Below are 18,130 nucleotides of genomic sequence, written 5' to 3'. Positions count from 1 at the left end.
TTTGGAGACACCCTCACCACTGTGACACTGCAACACGGGTTGCCCAGAGAGGCTATGGACTTCCCATCCCTCGAAGTGTTCAAGGCCAGGCTGGATGGGGCTCTGAGCAACCTGGTCTAGTGGAAGGTGTCTCTGCCCATGGCAGGAGGGTGGAACTCACCTTTCACTTCCCTTCCAACACAAACCATTCTGTGATTCGTAAGAAAGCAACGTTGGCTAAACGGATGAATTCAGAAATACCTGTGTATCAATTCAACATGAATTTGATTTAATCTACAGGCATCTGGACGTAAGTTTGATATTTTAAATGGCAATTAAGTCGCCCCAAGGGTAAAACTGTTCTCTCCAGTAACACAGCTCAGCTCCAGCCTTGCAATAAGTGGCAAACGCAGCTACAAATATTCTCTTCTGTCGCAGCCTTACCAGCTGAAATGAAACATTAACTCGGTTCTGTTTTTCAGCTGGAACTTTTCCTGAACAAGACTGTTTTTAGGCAGAGTCTTCAGTGCAGGTGCAGTTAGAAAGATTTACCCCCACCCACCCCACAACTGCTATGAAAGCAGTTTCACTTCTAACGTATTAAAGACAGCAGATGCAGTGTAAGGTGCTGTTGTGCAACAGCAGCACTGGACACAGTCGTTAACACCCCAAGTTTTGCAGCTTGAGCAATGCAACACCAGGAGGAATCATCTTTAAAAGCCACGATCCCTTCTCCATTACTCATTTCTTCAATTAAACATGCTGCTTCTGTCAAAAATGAACCTTCTTCTGCCAAAAGGAAGCCCTCTTGTCTTCGATGGACCACCACAACAGAAACTTGCAGGACGTCTCAGCCAAAACCCTTTTCAATTAAAAGAACCCAAACCAAAACACCCCAACTCCTAACCCCAGGTTGCACTCTTTGGAATTCAACTTTATCAACTAAATATGGAGGGCTTGGGGTTATTTTAGTTGAAGACATGCTTTATCAGCTGTAAAGAACAGAAGACAAAGAATTGCTCAAAAAATAGCTCAAGAGTGAAGAATTGGAAAAGTAGTCTATGTCCTCATCAGTCACTTAGAGAGCAGCATCCCATCTAAAGGAAAGGGATAATTTTTGTCAGACTTTTATAAAAAAAAAGGCTTTATTTTGAACAAGTTTTCTCCATTTGGTTTTACAGTCTCAACATACATCATATTCATGGACAAGCAGCATTTTCACAGAATAAGAGCCAAATACAAAGAAGAGGAAGCCACTTGGGATGAACAGTTTCAACCTAATTGACTCAGACTTCAGAAAATCCTGTATGCTGTCCCTTATTTGAGGTAAAGGAATTCCATAAATTAAGATCCACTGTTCAACAGAAGAGTCAACAATGAAATATTTGGAAAGTAGGTACCTTGGAGAGGAGGGGAAAAAATAAATCTTAAAAGACATTGTGAGCAACAAGAGAAGGGGGAGGTAGAATTTCCACTTGTAGGACTATCACATATAAATGTTTAACCAAATTGGAGCAGTTTAAATTTCAAATTTGATGAACTTTGCTGGTAGTACAGTCTTAAAATGTGAACCTAACAAGATATGTCATGAGTTTAGTTTATATGCTGAATGCTGTCACTAGGCACCCATTAGAATATCCAGTAAAATCCACAGCTTTCAGTGCCCATCCTGATGTATTCCAGTTACATTGTTAATTTTTGGGCAGCCATGCAATCAGACCTTACAATTCCACATTTGGTGGAATTCAAGAGTGCTTAAGTAAAATTGTATTGGGGAAGAGAGAGAAATCAAACTTCCACTATCTGTTCATGCAAAAATATACCTGCAGACTAACAGGATTTAGATAAACAGATTAAAGCCATTACAGGAACACATTTGTATTGTTTTAAACTAACTTGTTTATATAGGGCAAATCAGTTTGTGTCATTAATCTGTGTAAAAATTATCTTAAACCTTTTAAACGGTATCTACATTGTGTTAGATACTGTTTGAAGAAAAAAAAAACAGAAAGACTATTCTCACCTTTTGGAGTTTAAGATTTAAATTAGCTCACTAATAATGCTGAATCTTACAGCAGAAAAAAAAATGGAACAGGATTAGTATTCTGTAAACTGCAAGAACTAAATTATCAATGTGAAATTCCTAATGCCTAGGAGAAATACGTTTCAGTTCAGCCATTTAATGCCAGGCACTGTTCAATTTCTTACAGTAAAAAGAAAGCATCATTTCCTTTACAGGTTTAACAGAATATCATGTGGAGATGTCAAGCTTCAACTGCTTGAGTGGTATTTCTCCAGAAAGGGTCCTGGCAAACTTAAGTTCCACAGTGTCATTGGCCAAACCATCCAGTGGAAACAAAATAAATTCAAACTGAACCTGGGGAAGAATTGAGTTGTAAGAAGCAAAGCAGATTCATTTAGAAAAGCTCATTTTTCAATGTTATTTTGTTTTCCAAGTTCCAGTGAGCAAAATGGTTTTACACTTAGATTAACAAACCAGCTTCTCTTTGCCTCTATGTGATGAATCCATATCCCTTCTATTTCCTTTTTTTTTATTTAATAACCATCAAGTTGCAGATTCATCATTTAGCAAGTTATCTGGCTCAGAACTAATAAAACTCTAATAAATTCTTTCCCCCACTGGAAAACTGTGTTGTATCACACAGCTTTGTGCACATAAAGTTATATCTTGCAGAAATATGATCGCTGACCAGAACAACTTGCTATGTTACACTTTGAATAACATGAACGAGGTGAAACTGCAACTCAGCCACTGTACAAACTGCCTCTCAAGATGTTCAAACACTTCCACTGGAGCTTTAACGCTTTGAGACACAACCTGTGATGTTCAGTGATTGTGCAATTCAAGCTCAGAAAAAGAAATACAAATTTGTGAATAAACTGACATCTGTCCATTAGCTTCTATCACACTCCAGACTATCAGAAAGCAAGTAAAGGTGGAAGAAAAGATTTATTTTCCACTAGCATCCAGTTAGTTTCCTATTACCTTGAACATTAACAAAATGCTTTTCAATAAATGAAGGTAAGAGAGCACAGATTAGAAAAAAAAAATCAATCAGTTAAGAAATTCAATCCTTGTATTTAGGACCTTGCATTTCCTTCAATAGCACTTCTGTATCATGCTGCATGGAGCAGAATTTTGGTGGTTTTTTTTGCACTAAACTCTCACCTGCCTATTATGAATAATTGCAATAAAAATATTACTTTTTTTTTCCACACTATGCTAGGCAACTTTCCAGCCAAAGACAAGAAATTTAGTCAAGAATTATAAAAACCTGAACTATGAACTCTGGCACAGCTGGGAGCAGCCACTCAGCTACTCCAGAGTGCTTAGAAAATAGGCAGCCAGGAGTAGCAACTCAACTACTCCGGAGTGCTTAGAAAATAGGCTTTAGATTTTACACCAACAAAAACTGGATTTATTGTAAATGCCACAGTCACATTGATAGACAGAGCACAGACTTTTGGTAACAAACAAACATACATTTTTTGTAACTAAGCGTTTCTACTCAGTAAATAAATGCGTTTCGCACAGCCTTCCTCTTAAATGTGCCTAAACTAACCTAAATAAGCAGACAGCATAGCAGAAAAGGGAAACTTTGTGAGTAACTGTTTCTTAAGCAGTATATTATTTTTACTATGTATATAATATATTTTATATTATATACACATACATTTTCATCAACAGTTCAAATTATACCCGAATAATCAAAAAAAAAAAAAAATCCAAACCAAAACCGGCGCTCCTCCAACACATTTACCACCTTTTCCTCAGGCAGAGTTAACCCAGGTATTTGTCAAGATAGAGGAATGACAGTTAAAAAGACTCCCCCCAACAAGAAACAAGTTACACAAAGAATACTGTATCACTACAAATTTTTTATTCAGAAGCCCATCTTTTAAAAAAAATGTCATTATGAACTTGTTTGGTCAAACTACAACACTTTCTAGCAGACATACGGTAAAAATGGCATGGCTCAGAATCGACCGGATCTTTCACGATCCCTTGACCGCCTCCTGTCGCGCTCGCGGCCTCCTCCGCCGCCGCCTCCGCCGCCACGGCCGCGATCTCTGGATCTAGACCGGCGTTCACGGGACCTCGACCTGGATCGATGCCTGCAGAGAAAAAAGTTGGAACATTTTAGTGTCTCATCCCAGCCAGCAGTTTACTTGCAGTACCAACACTTAATTAAGGATGTGAGTAATGAGGGAGAAGAAAGGCAGCGTGTCGTTAGAAGGGTTGGTTAATTAGCGCTCGGGATGCGAAACCACTGCACTAACTTAGAATGCCAGGGAGTCAACACACACTGGAACTATAATGGACTGTTTCCTGCAGTCACCTGTTAGAGTGGATCTGCAAACCTTAAGGAAAGGCAGGGAGAGGAACCAAAGGCACTGTTACAGCTGTTAATTAAAGAAGCAGGAGAAAGGGACACCTGCTTTGGCAGACAGGAACAGCTGTCAATGCCAAAAAGCCTAAAGCTGCTTGTAAGTCCACTCATATTAAATCAATTGCATTAATTAGCAATTACAACTCAGTTCTCTGTGGTTGTTCTCCCCTCTTTTTTTATCTACATCATGCCCTCCCCCCCAAGCCATCAGCACTGGCAAATCACCTTCCCTGCCTCTGAGACAGATGAAAAATTCAGGAACAAAGTTAAAACCATCCATTCCATCCTGCTAACAGAGCTACTGTGAATTTATAGTGTATATGGCACTTGTCAATGGTTTTAAGCATTTCAGAAAAATTGTATAAAACAAGTTAACAGTGCAGTTCTAAATACATGTAGAAATTACAGCAAAACTGAAAAAAACTCAAAGAAACAAACGCTAAAAGTCTTCAGTTTGCAGAATATTGTTTCGTAGTGAGATGTTTTGGGGTGGGATTATGTGTGGTGACATATATATGGTTTTACTATGACAAAGACATATACTTAAATCTTTCACACCACTCAGCTGGCCCAAATTACTAAATTTGGCTTTTATTCAAAAGTTCTGGTTTACCCTTCTTTTTCCTACTCAAAAACCTTCTGACACACTTCACTCTGTGCAGAACTACTTTCAGGACAGTCTAGTTTATACAACCTACCTGTGAAACCCCAGTGACACAAGAACTGGTATCTTTTATACCAAGCCTTACTGCTAACCTGTGACAGCTGCACAAAGACTTCAAATAGGCACAATAAAGACAAAACTGGATGGAGGATTCAGTATTTTATTTGTTTTAGCACATACTGAAATTGGGCTATGGATAAAACAATCATATTCCAAAGCCCAACATACAATTTTCTTGCAAAAAAAGGTGGGGTATCTTTTAATCAGCATTACTAAGTCTGAGAGATCCGCATTTGTAACAGTGAGGCAAATACAAAAAGCATATTTTGTCTTTTTCATGAATAATTCAAACATCTTAAAAACTTACATTTAAGTTAATATTATTTGGGATGATTTAGGAAAAGTATTTAGGCACAAATACATGTGGGCTAAGCAACGCAATCCATGTTTTTGAAAGTTAAATTCACCCTCACAAATTCTGAGATGCTGCCAATTAGAGACATTTATAGGAAAAACAAATCCACAATCCCAGGCTCCTTCTGTCATTGAAAGGAACCTACAAAATTGTGCTCTCTATAAAAGCAAGATCAACAATTTTCCATGCCTACACTAAATATCAAGGTCCTAAATGCAAGCAGATTGAATCCAGCTGCAAATGAACCATCGTAGTAACAGCAAGAGGTATAAGCCTTCCTACAAGGTACCTCACTAAATGAATAATTTAAAATATAACAGAATGTACTTCTCACATTTTTTTACCATTAAACAAGATTACTATTCTTTTTTCCTACTGAGAATTCCTATCAAGAAGGGTCACACTGTGAGGCTGGTTATTAATAAACAGTGAGCTCAATACAGTGACTGCCTGTTACTAACAGTAAGAAATGAATACAGGCTACAAAAATTAGCCATTAACAGTTAAAAGCAAACAAGGTTTGGTTCTGAGTATAATCTATAGATATGCTTGACTGCACAAAATGTTGAAAGAGGCCAATCTGATGCTGCCAAAATGCCCATTAGCAAAGCAGCCTGTGCCTGACAAAGGCCATGAGCAAACATATCTAGAAGAGAAAAAAACATAAGAGGCATAAAGTAATTTCTCCCAAATAATGTCCTTCTGTACAGTCTGCAGATCTGAGCTGCAGACAGGGCCTACATATTCAGTAAACTCAGTGAATTTTCCTCTCCCTTAACCCTGCCTTCTCCTAAAGCCACACCAACCTTGAGCACCCACAGCACTGCAGAGCAAGAAGCACCATAACTTTTTATTTAGAGACCTTCACCTTTGTTCTAAACCACTGGCCAACTTTACTTGATGCCCTTCCATTGGCACGTGCCAGAAGTGCATTAGAAAAAACAAGAACATTAAGTTTAAAGACCTGCCTTCAGATTTTTCAGCAACTGATCATTAATTTACTCATTTTAATGGTGTTTAAAAAGAAACTTACTTTTTACGACGACGCCCGTACAACTCACGTCTTAACTCTCGAGAGATGGGCTTCAAATGCATGAAGTTGCAGAAACCTCCTCGTGTACACTCTCTGAAACAGAATTCAAGAGGCACAGTTAGAATTCCCAGCTCTACACTACCTGTTTGGACTTTTAGACACCCAGAAGTTAATCACCTCTAACATTAAAACCAGCACATTACAACCATCGTTTACTGACAGTGACTCACTCCTAGGTCAAAAACCCAAAAAGATGGCAAAAGTCACGCGTTTCACCACAGGTCCTCCACATCAGTTACCTGAAGTGGTTTTCTTCCTACACTCAGCTACACATAAAAACCACACCCAAGCAATATCCCTGCCTGTGCAAACATTTCTCAGACACTGCCAAGGCCAGAGGAAGTCAGTGTTTTACCCCATTTCGTATTGACGGCAACAGGCCTCTCTGAAGTCAGTCACAGGCGAAAGCTCGGCATGGATGGGCTGCCCATTGAACCAGCGATTGTTCAGGTCAATCACAGCCTTTTCTGCATCTTCTTCACGGCGAAACTAAAAGCAAAAGTAACATTTTCTCACTCTATAGAGAAGTAAGAGAAGCAGATTGAAGATTCCCATCCAATCAGTTGTGCGATATCTGAGGCTCAGGGCCAGTCACGGAACTAGAAGCTACTTCAGAGTTCCTGGGACAGTCCATCAAATCAAGGGTAAATATGTCAACTCTTTATTAACTGGGACTCAGAGCTAATCAAAACATTGATTTTCCTCTTAATTATGTTCTCTTTGGTCTTTCAAGTGAAAAAGTTAGTCAATAAAAGCTACTGTGTTTTCTTAGTACAGCTTTAAAGCAAGAGAATGCTTAGAAGTACTTTCTGGAACACCAACACTCCTGAGGTAATGGATTTCTTCAAACATTTAAGAGAGATCTGTAGGAGAACTGAAGCTCTCATTCATTTAAATCAGAACTTACAAAAATTTGATCCTGTTTCATGATGAATGTAAAACATTTGAAATGCCTTTTCACAGCTAACCACTTTCAAATCTTTAAAAACAACTTTGGGTTCTGCTTATGACCAACACAGGTATGAAAATACTTTCCAGTTAAGGGAATGCACAATCCAAATATTCAAACAAACTCTCTCACACCTCCCCAACACTGCACACACAATAAAATTTCTGCAGGTGACAATTTTGTACTGGTTATTCAAGAGATACCAATGACTTTTAAAAGCTAAACCCAAGTGCTCCAGTTTGCACCTTAAACCACGCAGCTAGTGCCAAATATTACAGGATTACAGGATACTGTGTTCAACTGGAAGTTAATAAATAAATGCACCTGTTGCAAATAAACCTCTTTCATAATGAAGTGCTTAAAGGGCAGCATGATGGCAAGACAGATCCCAAATTAATCCTGTCAAACTAAATAGTCCAGCAGTACAGTGTTGATAACTGTGCTAAAAAAACAAGTGTAAATCTTTCTGAAAATTACAAATTTTGACTATCAAGAAACTTTCTCATAATCCATTAAAATTTCTTTCAGATTCCTTTCACATTTTCACTCTACTTTAAATCAAGATATTGGAGAGCTTCTCCTGCAAAATCTAAAGCATACAGTAGCTTTTATAAATGAACAAACCCCACCCCTAGCAATTACATAAAGATGCCCCTTTATCCTACCTTTACGTATACATTTCCAACTAGATGATCTCCAAGGTTATCACACACGTTCATCTCCTCAACTTCACCGTATTTCTCCTCCATTTCTGTGAAGACCTCCTAAGCACAGAGAAACCCATTACAAGGTTGCAGCACATTAGTTCTGAGTACAGAAATGTTGTATTTAGCCATAAGTATGAAAGATAACTTTCCTTAGGGAAAAAAAAAGCAAAATCACTGTGTTTTTTACATTTCTGATTTTAAAGTTAGTACTTGCTTGGCCTGTACCGTGTCCATCTGTAGGTACAGCACTAACAAGATACAATAAAAACCTATGGAAAACATTATGCAAACAGTATTTACACAATACATAAGATGCACTGAAAACACAACATATAAACCTTGATGCTATAGTTTCACTTTCTTTCTGTACACATAATTAAGTATATTCTGAATTCATAAAAAGGAAGCAGATTATAGAATCAAAATGCTACATCGCTTAAGCTGCTGATTTTGATTAAATTCTATTTCAAACGGCAAAGTTAAAGCCAAACTAACCAAAGGTTATACCAGGAAATATTTAACACTGCTAAATAAATAAAGCTGTCAGTTTTATATGAACACTTGAGGAAATAAGTGCTTTTGTCTGAATCCACCTCACTGTGCTACGCACTACATCCATTTTCACTTGTCTGCGGTGACAGCTCCACTAACACTTTAATGCATTTTTACATACCTCAAAGAACTCATCATAATGTTCCTGCATCTCAACATCGCTCACAGCACCTGCAAAAGTCAAAGAGTCATAGTGATTAGAGCCTGCCAATAAGGAAGAAGAGATTTTGATCATACTACAAAACAATCTAGAGAGGCCGTCTGGAGCATAAGAGACACCATATAGCATGGAGCTAACTAATAGGAATATTAAAAAATAAGGATGTGTGAAGAGCTTTGAGTCCCCAAAGTATCTGTCAAAACATTACATTGATATGATCAAATCAAAGCAAGTTTTAATCAGAGCCAAGCTTGTATGCCACAAATTCAAAGGAAGGGGAAAGGAATTCCTTTGAAGTATCACTTTAAATTTAATGTACAGTCCCACTCTCTATCTACTAATAATTTTACCTAAACAGAAGGCAAGTGCTTTGTTACATGTCCATATTTTAAGTATTATTACAATTTAGTGTTCCTCTTCCTAAAGGCAGAATTTTATGTCCACCTCTCCAGCATATCCACTAGAATTTGAGTTCACAATGTAACATAGCCCAGAATTATTTTTTTTAAATTTGCTCAAAATAGTTATTGAAATGACACACTTTTCTCAGTGCCCTCGAAGCAGGGTACCATAATGCTTTGCAAGAGAGAACAATTTTCTATTTTAATTTTGAATATAATTTAAGTTTTTCTGTAGTCCTGCAGAACACCTTTTAGTGCAAGACAAGCCAGCCACATATTCAGGTTAGATTATTTTCATGCTCCAAGCTGGACTTTAAAAATGAGTGCTGCTTGCCTGCTGCTACAAAAATCAATGTAAGTTTGGCTTATTTTTCAAAGCATTAAAAGTATAAAAATGTATTTCATTTATTTCTTCCAGTCTACAGCACTTTAAACATGTTGTATTCATTAAAGTCTAATGTATTAGCTCTTCAGCAGTTAAGTGGCTTATTAAGATCAAGCGGAGCAGTTTTAAAACAAACTCCACATTTTATGCTAGAAAAATATGCTGGTGTTTAAATTAGAAACATTGCTGCTTTAGTTCACAGAATGTGAAAGACAAAAATCTGAGCCAATAAAGCACTTTCAGGCTGCTATGAAAAAATAGATGCTTTGGGCTCAGTCATTTTTGGCTATTATTACCACTTGAACAAAGTTTACATTTTTCTTCAAAGGCTCTAATATTAACCAGCCATATTCTCTGGAACTGCAGGTCCTGTTCTTCCACCCAGCTCACTTCCAGAAGAGGCTAAGGAGCATTTGGTTTATAGTTTAGGCTAACAATACCTCTGCATTTGAAACGTTATTTGCTTTTAAGAAATTTCTCCTTCCCCATGGTTATATTGCAAATTAAGGAATATCAAACATTAAACCAGTATTTCTAGGCAGTTTAATACTTAACTATATTCTCAAGGTTCTGCCAACACCACTGATAACAGCTTACTAATACCTACGGATTTTTTTTTGCTGTTGTTGTTTTTAAAGGTATCAGACAGGGGCTCTGTGAGCCACATTGGGAGTAGCGACTTGTTACCAGATGGATAAGTGCCAAAAACTTTTAAGGAGATTCCATTGTCAAATTAGGAGATCATAAGCAACAGTTAATTAATGACTATTCAATGTCCTTCTAAAGTGGGAAGCATACATATGCACAGGCTTTACAAACATCCATATTATTCCAGGGCTACTGGTATCTGAACCTTGAGAAGCCCCAATTACTAATTAAAATACTCAGGAAAACTATTGCTGTTCAAAACTAAGGTTAATCCTCTACGACGGCAATAGAAAGGAAGACAGTTAAGCAACAACGACAAAGCATTAAATAGCTACCCAAGTTATCCATTGAAAATACATGCAGTACTTAAATAGGGACAAATACCAAAGTAACAAGGAGCAAGGAGTTCCAGCAAACCTACTGCTTGCAGAGCTCCAGCTCTACCCCAGGAGGTACAGTGAGGCTCTGGTACACAGCTTGTCACAACAAACTAGAGTTGGATACCAGCATTTGCAACACTGGAGAATCTGTTGAGGACTCTTGCAGCTGTAAATCTAAACAGCTCCACAGACCAAACTGCTGTCACTCTGTGCAAATTAGTTACCAGCGCATTGAGAGTTTAGGGAGAGAGGGGAAATACCCAACTGGAAATTTTGTGGTCTACTGAAACAGCGTTAACTACTAAGCATCTGCAACAAGAGAGCCTACAAACCAATAGAACTGCTTAAGCATCCAGACAAAATTACATAGCTCATTGCAGGTCTAGTGTGACAAAAACTCAAATCATTTAATTGAGCTATTATTACTTTTAGAAGCAAGAGAGGCAGTGTTGACTTTCAAGTTAGTGGCTGATTTCACAAGGCACTTCTAATCAAATGCTGGTAACTAATCTGAACTAGTCTATAATCCAACAGTAAAAAAAAAAAGGAATAGCCAAACAAAGCTTTATTACCACACAGTCAATACTCACTTCAACAAGAAATATTAGTTAGAAAAGAACACCGACCCTTTTTTGGTCCTAAAACTTTTTTTTTTTTTAATTTTATTCTAATATTGATGATTCTGTTACACTGATATATCAATAATCGCCGATCAGTCCTGGTCATTAACTGCTGCCAGTCTCACAGGAAGTGCGTTTGCTTTTATGCCCATTTTTATCTGAGGAGGAGTCATTAAATTACTTTGTGACCATACCCAAATGTCTTCCCCTCCTCAAAAGTACTTTTAAAAATACATTTTCTTAGTTAAAATGCCACTTGGCTTTGGAATTTGAATTTTCAAAGTTTGGAAGGAATTTTAAGCACGCACCCATCCAAAAAGGACAGCTGCCAGAAGGGAAGCGTTTGTCAGTCATGGTATATTCCTTCCAAATTGCACTCCCTAAATGGAAGCTGCATTAACCTGGGACAAATTTCTGCATGCAGTCTGAGAAGTTTCAAATTCAAGTTTTCTTAACGTTTACAGAGCAGGAAGTTTGTTCTGGATGAAGTCAATGTGTCATTGTCCTGCTCTTTAGACAGTGGAACTTTATGGATAGCACAAAACATACAGAAAACCACTCCTAGGATGCAGGCAACTGGCAGGGAGAAAGGTGACAGGAAGACAGCAGTGCAACCAAGACTGCTTCACTGGGGAAGTACAATTTCAACCCTTTTCGATTTAGTAGTTGGTATTCAGATTCCCCTCATAGTTTTGGGAGCAGGGAGGAAGGTGAGTGGGACAAAAAAAGTTTGGGGTTTTTTTTCCTCGGTTTTTTTTGTGTTTGTTTTGAACACATTTAACAAAACGTGGTCAGTTTGATCTGTTAAACTAAAATGGCAGACCAGCTTAAGTCGACACTGAGCTCTGACAATCAAGCCCAGGGAACCAGTGAAGGAACTTGTATGAACTTACAGCGCAAACCGTCAGCAGACTGGGAAGAGTTTTGAGGGTTACGGTAAATGTTCAAGAGGGCAATGGTCTGAAATACAAAACGCAACAACTTTATATTATGGAAAATAATTTTAACAAGAAACTGGTTTCCTTTAGGGTCGCTTTGGCCGAGTCTGTGCTGAAAGAGAGGTGGTTATTCTCTCCCAAGAAGGAGAACTTTCACTTAGCTGGTGACCTTTCTAAATCAACCTAACACTGTAAAGTAATAGAGATCTCATGACACTCCATTATTGTATTTTATTCCATTCACCAATATTACTACAGAGGGGTTTTGCATGAATTCAGACAGCTCTGTAATAGGTGGCATCCACACACCATTTACATTACAAGTATAGTAATTTGAATTTGGTTTTATTGAATGGTTTCTTAGCAGGAAAGGAAGCAATACAATAATTACAGCATAACATGAAATCTCCATTTTCCTAAAAAAGTTACCTAAAAAAGTTAAGATGAAAGAAAACCCAGTTTTGGGAAACTTACCGTACATCACGTATATACCTATTTTTTTTAATTTTTTTGTTGTTGTTGTTGTTAAATCAAGAATTTGAGAAATGTCTGCAGTTTAACTCTTTACAAAGAATGCAGTGTTACTCAGAAATCAAGCTTCACTTTGTAACACAAAAGGGAACCTGCATCAAGTCCAATTTATGCAGCCACTTATGCACTTGGAATTGCACACGTTCCCCAAATTCTTGATCTGTGCGCAAGAAGAGTTCCATCACTTGTCCTGTTTGCAACAGCTTTATGTCAGCAGCTCAGGAGCCAACATTATTTTCTCATAATTAGGAGTGGGCTCTTTAACACCATTCTTTAAAAAAATTTCTCCAACTGTGGGACTTACAGTGTGAGCCGTCAGCCGTCTGTGCACTGTTTTGGGGGTTACGATAGATGTTTTGAATCAAGATGGTCTGCGGGGAAAAAAAATAAAAAGGGGAATTCTACTGGCTGCTGTGCATATAATAGACAATTGCAAAGAGACAACTTGTTTGCAAACAGCTAAAAGTCATATTTTATCCTTAAAGACTTCCTTTTGTATTTGCAGAGTATCTTCCAAAATTGCATCCAGACCATCATATTATGAAAACAGTTTTAATTAACCACCAAGAAAGAGCTGCGTTTGTCTCAACAGCTATCCTCAAAATGGGAGGTGTGAGGCACAGTAACCTAAAACGTCACACGAGGTGTCCTGGAGATGCCTAAGCCCTCGAGACCAGATTCACTACTGCAAGTCTAAGGGGGAAAAAAGTAGTGTTATGTGCACAGCATGTAATACATAATGCCACAGTCTCCAAAGTGCTACACCAGACAGTGAGGCCTTTAGGCAACAGCTACGTCTCGTTTTGTGCGTCAGGAATTTCTTGGTGGAATTTCTGTTTAAATAATATAATAGCACATCATAGGTTCACATGTTTCCGATCCTTCAAATAAGGACAATATCCTTTTAGCCCTTCTGCTTTTTACTTGAAGAATTAGCCCAGGCAGACTTGAAACCTTACATTTGAACCGTTCTTCTTAAAATCAAGTTGTCTGAAAAAACAAACCATGTTTAAGTTAGTAAACTAATATTACAAAAAAATTCCAAACGTCCATATCACTGTAAGCAGCTCAAAAATTGAAATTTGATTACTTAAAATACAAGCTTAATGTTAGTCAATATGAATGGCAATCCCCAAGTAATTTTAGCTTACACATTATTATTAGTCACAATAAGAATTCAGAGCTTAAAGGAGTCACAGGACCAGCAATGCCACACCTACACATGCTGCCCATTTAACACGTAAAAAAAAAAAATCACATTTAAAATCACACACATTTTCTAATGGGTACAGTCATACCAACCAAAGCTTTGTGCTTCCATGGCCCAGGTTTAAACTACCCATGATTTAGCCTACAATTGGAGACCGCCAGAAACATGCATCTAGTTCTGGTGTTCCTGCTGACTGGGGGTAATTTGATCACCCTGGATTGCATGACCTTTCCTAACACAGCTCTTCTGTAAAGTAGCTGCACCAGCAAGAGCTGCACAAGGTAAAAATGTTGTGCTGAAAACTTCCCATTAGTGAAGTCTCTGTTCTTCTATTTTCTATCACAGCTGATTAACCACCTGCACACAAATAAAGATTTCTGGGGTGAGCCCTGCACAGTGCCAGGTACGGTGCTGTGCAGTCCCAGACATCCCCGGATGAACGGGACACACCTGACCCACTTCAGCTGGCACTGCTAAACAGAGTCTAAAGCAGAGCTTAAAGCTGCACTGACAGAGGAAGTTGTACTTGCAAAGTTTTATTGTTAAAAAAGGATTTAGGGGAGGTGGGGGCTTTGTGTTAGGTTTTTGGTGGGTTTTTTTAACCTAAAAGGCAACTACTTGTCTGATTTAGAAATATATTCTAGTAGCCAGTGACCTAAATTCAGGTCTCCATATAACCAATCACATTTCAGCAGGTGCTCCATGTAGGTCAGCAACACAGAATAGTTTTGAAAATGGACAATATTCTTTTTGAAATAAAATATTTGCATTAAAAATCATTAAATTCCCAGAAGTAGGGAAGTGTTTTTGTAGCTGAAGTACCAGCAGCAGCCCCCATGGATAAGCAACCTTGACATTCCCCCCTGGAACTCCCCCTGCCCACTCACAGTTTAACTTGAGGAGCACCACAGCTCTGAACTTGTCACATGGATAGGACTTGCCTCCTTAATTTCTCCCCAAACCAACATCAGCCCACCATTCTCACCAATTCTGCTCCAAGGCAGATGAGATGAACTTGCAGAAGATCTATTCTTATGTAAACTTTATCTTTGTAGACTGCTGATAAGGCAACAACTTTCAAAGGCACTACTTCTAAAGTGCAATATTCCCAAAGAAATCTATTTATCTGTGTACCTTGACAATCAGCAGTGATAGATACAGGGAAAACAAAGTTCTCCAAGAATGTAATTTGTGAAAACTATAGAGCTCACAGTAATAAAAAATTTGTCACTCACTGCACTTTTTAAAATTTATTTTTATTTCTGGCAGATATGCAGTCACACATAATGTCTCTAACAATATTCACTTAGCCAAAGATTCAATAATCTGTCATGTCAAGTGACAATTCACCCTCAGCAACCAGGCAAGTCGTTTTTTAATAACCCATTTTTACAACATTAAAAGGAAGTATGCAATTCACTCTTGAAACTTTAGAGCCTGGGTCAGAGAGCAAATGTAATGACAGATGAGTGACTTCTACTCATCAATTAGTTTACTTCTACTATATGCATGAAAGATTAAAGTTCCCATCTTTGGGACAGGTGGAACTTGCTGCCATTGTCTGTGCTTTAAAAAATCTGGGATGGTTTAAGTGCCTGAACACCACTGAGAAGGCACACTCACCTGAAAGTTAGCACTGGTTGGTCTCTACTACAGGCAAGCTTACAACAGCATCGCTTCCTGCAGCCATTAAGGGTGACAGGAGATAATTAGAAATGCTGGGAGAAGTAAATGGAATACCCCCAAAAAATCAAAGACCCAGATAAACTGGGGCCAAAAGTGAACTAGTTAATCTGGAGCTCGCTAATTATTCACTTGTATCTAAGAATCTACGTTTTAAAGAAGCCAGAATATACTTCCACGAGAAAGAGGAAACAAAAGGGAAACAAACCTGGCTAAATGTTGGTTTGTTGTGCAATCGAGAACATCTGTCTCCATGGCGACAAGCTCCAATTTTGAAATAAAATGAACAGTTGACTCTGCAAGGGAAATAAAAAATAAAGTAGTTACATACTGGAATAGAAAACATTAATATGCAAAAAAGCATATGCCCTAAATGTCTTTATCTTGATGTGGAGAAGTAACACAGAAAGGAAATCCACACCAAATGCACAGGGAAGTATTATAGCAAACCTGTCCACACTCACTCCTTTTCCACCTGACTTACAGGCAGAATCTGACTGATTTCACCCTGAGTGGTTTCATGATTCACCACACACAAATGATCACTGTTTTACCCTTCTGGTTCTCCATCCTTGTCTCTACACCAGTTTCAGTGGGTGCTGGGATGGGAAGTGACGTGAAAAACGGTCTGATAATTTACACTACACGAGCTCTGTGTCTGAGTTCATGCAGCCCCTGCTCCAGGCAATAAAACCTGCTTTAGAGCTGACACCGTTGCACCTCTCTCATGTTTTATAAACCACCTGTTTAAAGTTATACTCTAAGGGTAATTCAAGCTACTGCCAACACAGTACTGGATATAAACTCAGGGAAGAGAAAAATCCTGTTAGAGAGAGAATACAAAGAAGCAAAATAAATTCATTTAATGAAGCCATTTCCATGAATATAGTCAATAATTTTAAGAGTAAGCTTTTTTTTTTTTAAACCACAAGCTTTCCCTGAATGATCCATCTCATGGCACCTTCAAAACAATGCTGGTTTAGAAATGCCAGTAAAACTCTCACAAAAAGGTGTAACTCACATGGAATGATGAAAGAAAACCATAAGGAGTTCAAGTTACCTTGACAGGGAAATGCAAAATTCTGAAGAGCAAGAAAGCTACTATGGGTTATATATGGGTAAGTGAAATATTAGAACTCTCCTGGAAGAAAGATTATCATTCCCGTAGTTAAGGCTAATTATTTCCACAATCCTGGGTAACCAACATCAACTCAAGGAGGGGAGAATTATTTAAGTACTAAAGCATATCTGGTCTCTAGCAAAACATTCTACTGTAAATTTACAACATGCTTACTCTTCATTATGTTTTTGAAAACAAACACTTAGCATTATAATATACTTACTGTCTTTTCTGAACTCTAACCTGAAATAAAAAGAAATACCTAACTATAAAATTTCCAATAGTGCTTCCAACTTCAGCACCTTCTGGAAGGTTCCGTTTGCTTTTTCTAAACAGAAAATAAGAGCTGCACAGGAATTTCGTGCCTGATTAATACTGTGGAACTGTACTGCATTACATTCATATGTATCTCCTTTGTGAGAAAGGACGCTACAGTAACAGAGCTCAACAGAGGCTGCCGATCTGCTTTCCCGGAATGGCAGCACTACAGAGCAGAGCAGAAGCCCCATGGCCAGGGGCTGACAAGAGTAATTTAGTCCAGCAGCACATCGACGCCCCCTTTTCATTTTTACGAGTGGAAAAACACGCCGGTTTGGTCAGGCCGGTGGTGACCAAATTTTCGTTAGGAGGGTTTTGTGTGTGTGCTTCCAACAACCAGAGAAACTAGAGGCGTTCCCGGACGCGTGGAAGGCTGCAGGCAGAAGCCTGTAGGATCAGGATGCAGCAGTCGGGGAAATCCTCCGCACCCTGGGGAGGGGGGAGAAATAACCAGTCGCTGTCCTTGCAGCAGAGCGGGAGCTCTCGGGCTGCTGCGAGGCGCAGGGACACGAACAAAAGGGGAACAGGAGGAGGAGGAGGCGCTTTCTGGCAGGAGGCGGCGGGAAGCTCCGGCACCCAGCGGGCCCGGCAGGAAGGCGCAGCCGCGGGGGAAGGACGGTGGAGGGAAGGACGGGGGAGGGCGGTACCGCACCACGAGGCGCGGGCACACCCGCATGGCGGCCGGGGGAGGGGAGGAGGAAGGGGAAGAAGGGAAGGTCCCCGAGAACGGCCCCGGCCCGGGAAGGGGGGCTGGGGAAGGAGAGGGGGGGGGGGTTTTTTGGGAGGGGGGAGGGAGTGAAGAGCGCGGGCGGGGCCGCCGGGCGCGCGCGCGGGAACGCGCGGGGCCCGCGCGCGGACGCGCGCGCGCTCACCCCCCTCCTCCCGCCTGGGTGGCGCGCGCCGCGCGCACGCGCGTTCCTGAGGGGGGGGGGGGGGGGGGGGGGGGGGGGCGGGGGGGGGGGGGG

At 39.5% G+C, this 18,130-nt stretch overlaps 1 protein-coding gene across 10 annotated transcripts in view; it reads right to left on the bottom strand.

The window, feature by feature from the left end:
* Positions 1-1,105: 1,105 nt before the first annotated feature.
* Positions 1,106-18,130, bottom strand: part of U2AF1 (U2 small nuclear RNA auxiliary factor 1) — a 22,274-nt gene continuing 5,249 nt past the window's right edge. The window contains exons 2-10 of one of the 10 annotated variants that reach the window (XM_027688853.1): positions 17,071-17,594; positions 15,936-16,023; positions 15,668-15,724; positions 13,139-13,205; positions 8,893-8,942; positions 8,178-8,276; positions 6,919-7,052; positions 6,504-6,596; positions 1,106-4,116 (exon numbers count right to left, since the gene is read on the bottom strand). In XM_027688853.1, the coding sequence (XP_027544654.1) occupies positions 3,978-4,116; positions 6,504-6,596; positions 6,919-7,052; positions 8,178-8,276; positions 8,893-8,922 (495 nt within the window). In that variant the 5' untranslated portion in view covers positions 8,923-8,942; positions 13,139-13,205; positions 15,668-15,724; positions 15,936-16,023; positions 17,071-17,594 and the 3' untranslated portion in view covers positions 1,106-3,977. Of the gene's footprint in view, positions 4,117-6,503; positions 6,597-6,918; positions 7,053-8,177; positions 8,277-8,892; positions 8,943-12,258; positions 12,326-13,138; positions 13,206-15,667; positions 15,725-15,935; positions 16,024-17,070; positions 17,595-18,130 lie in introns of those variants that run through there. The other 9 variants (XM_027688851.1, XM_027688855.1, XM_027688850.1 and 6 more) reach the window with 9 other exon arrangements.

Source organism: Neopelma chrysocephalum, unplaced genomic scaffold (assembly GCF_003984885.1).
Source record: "Neopelma chrysocephalum unplaced genomic scaffold, ASM398488v2 Primary Assembly neopelma1_76, whole genome shotgun sequence".
Taxonomy (NCBI): domain Eukaryota; kingdom Metazoa; phylum Chordata; class Aves; order Passeriformes; family Pipridae; genus Neopelma; species Neopelma chrysocephalum.
Note: the sequence above shows the minus strand (reverse complement) of the source record. Positions and strands in the feature narration are given on the sequence as shown.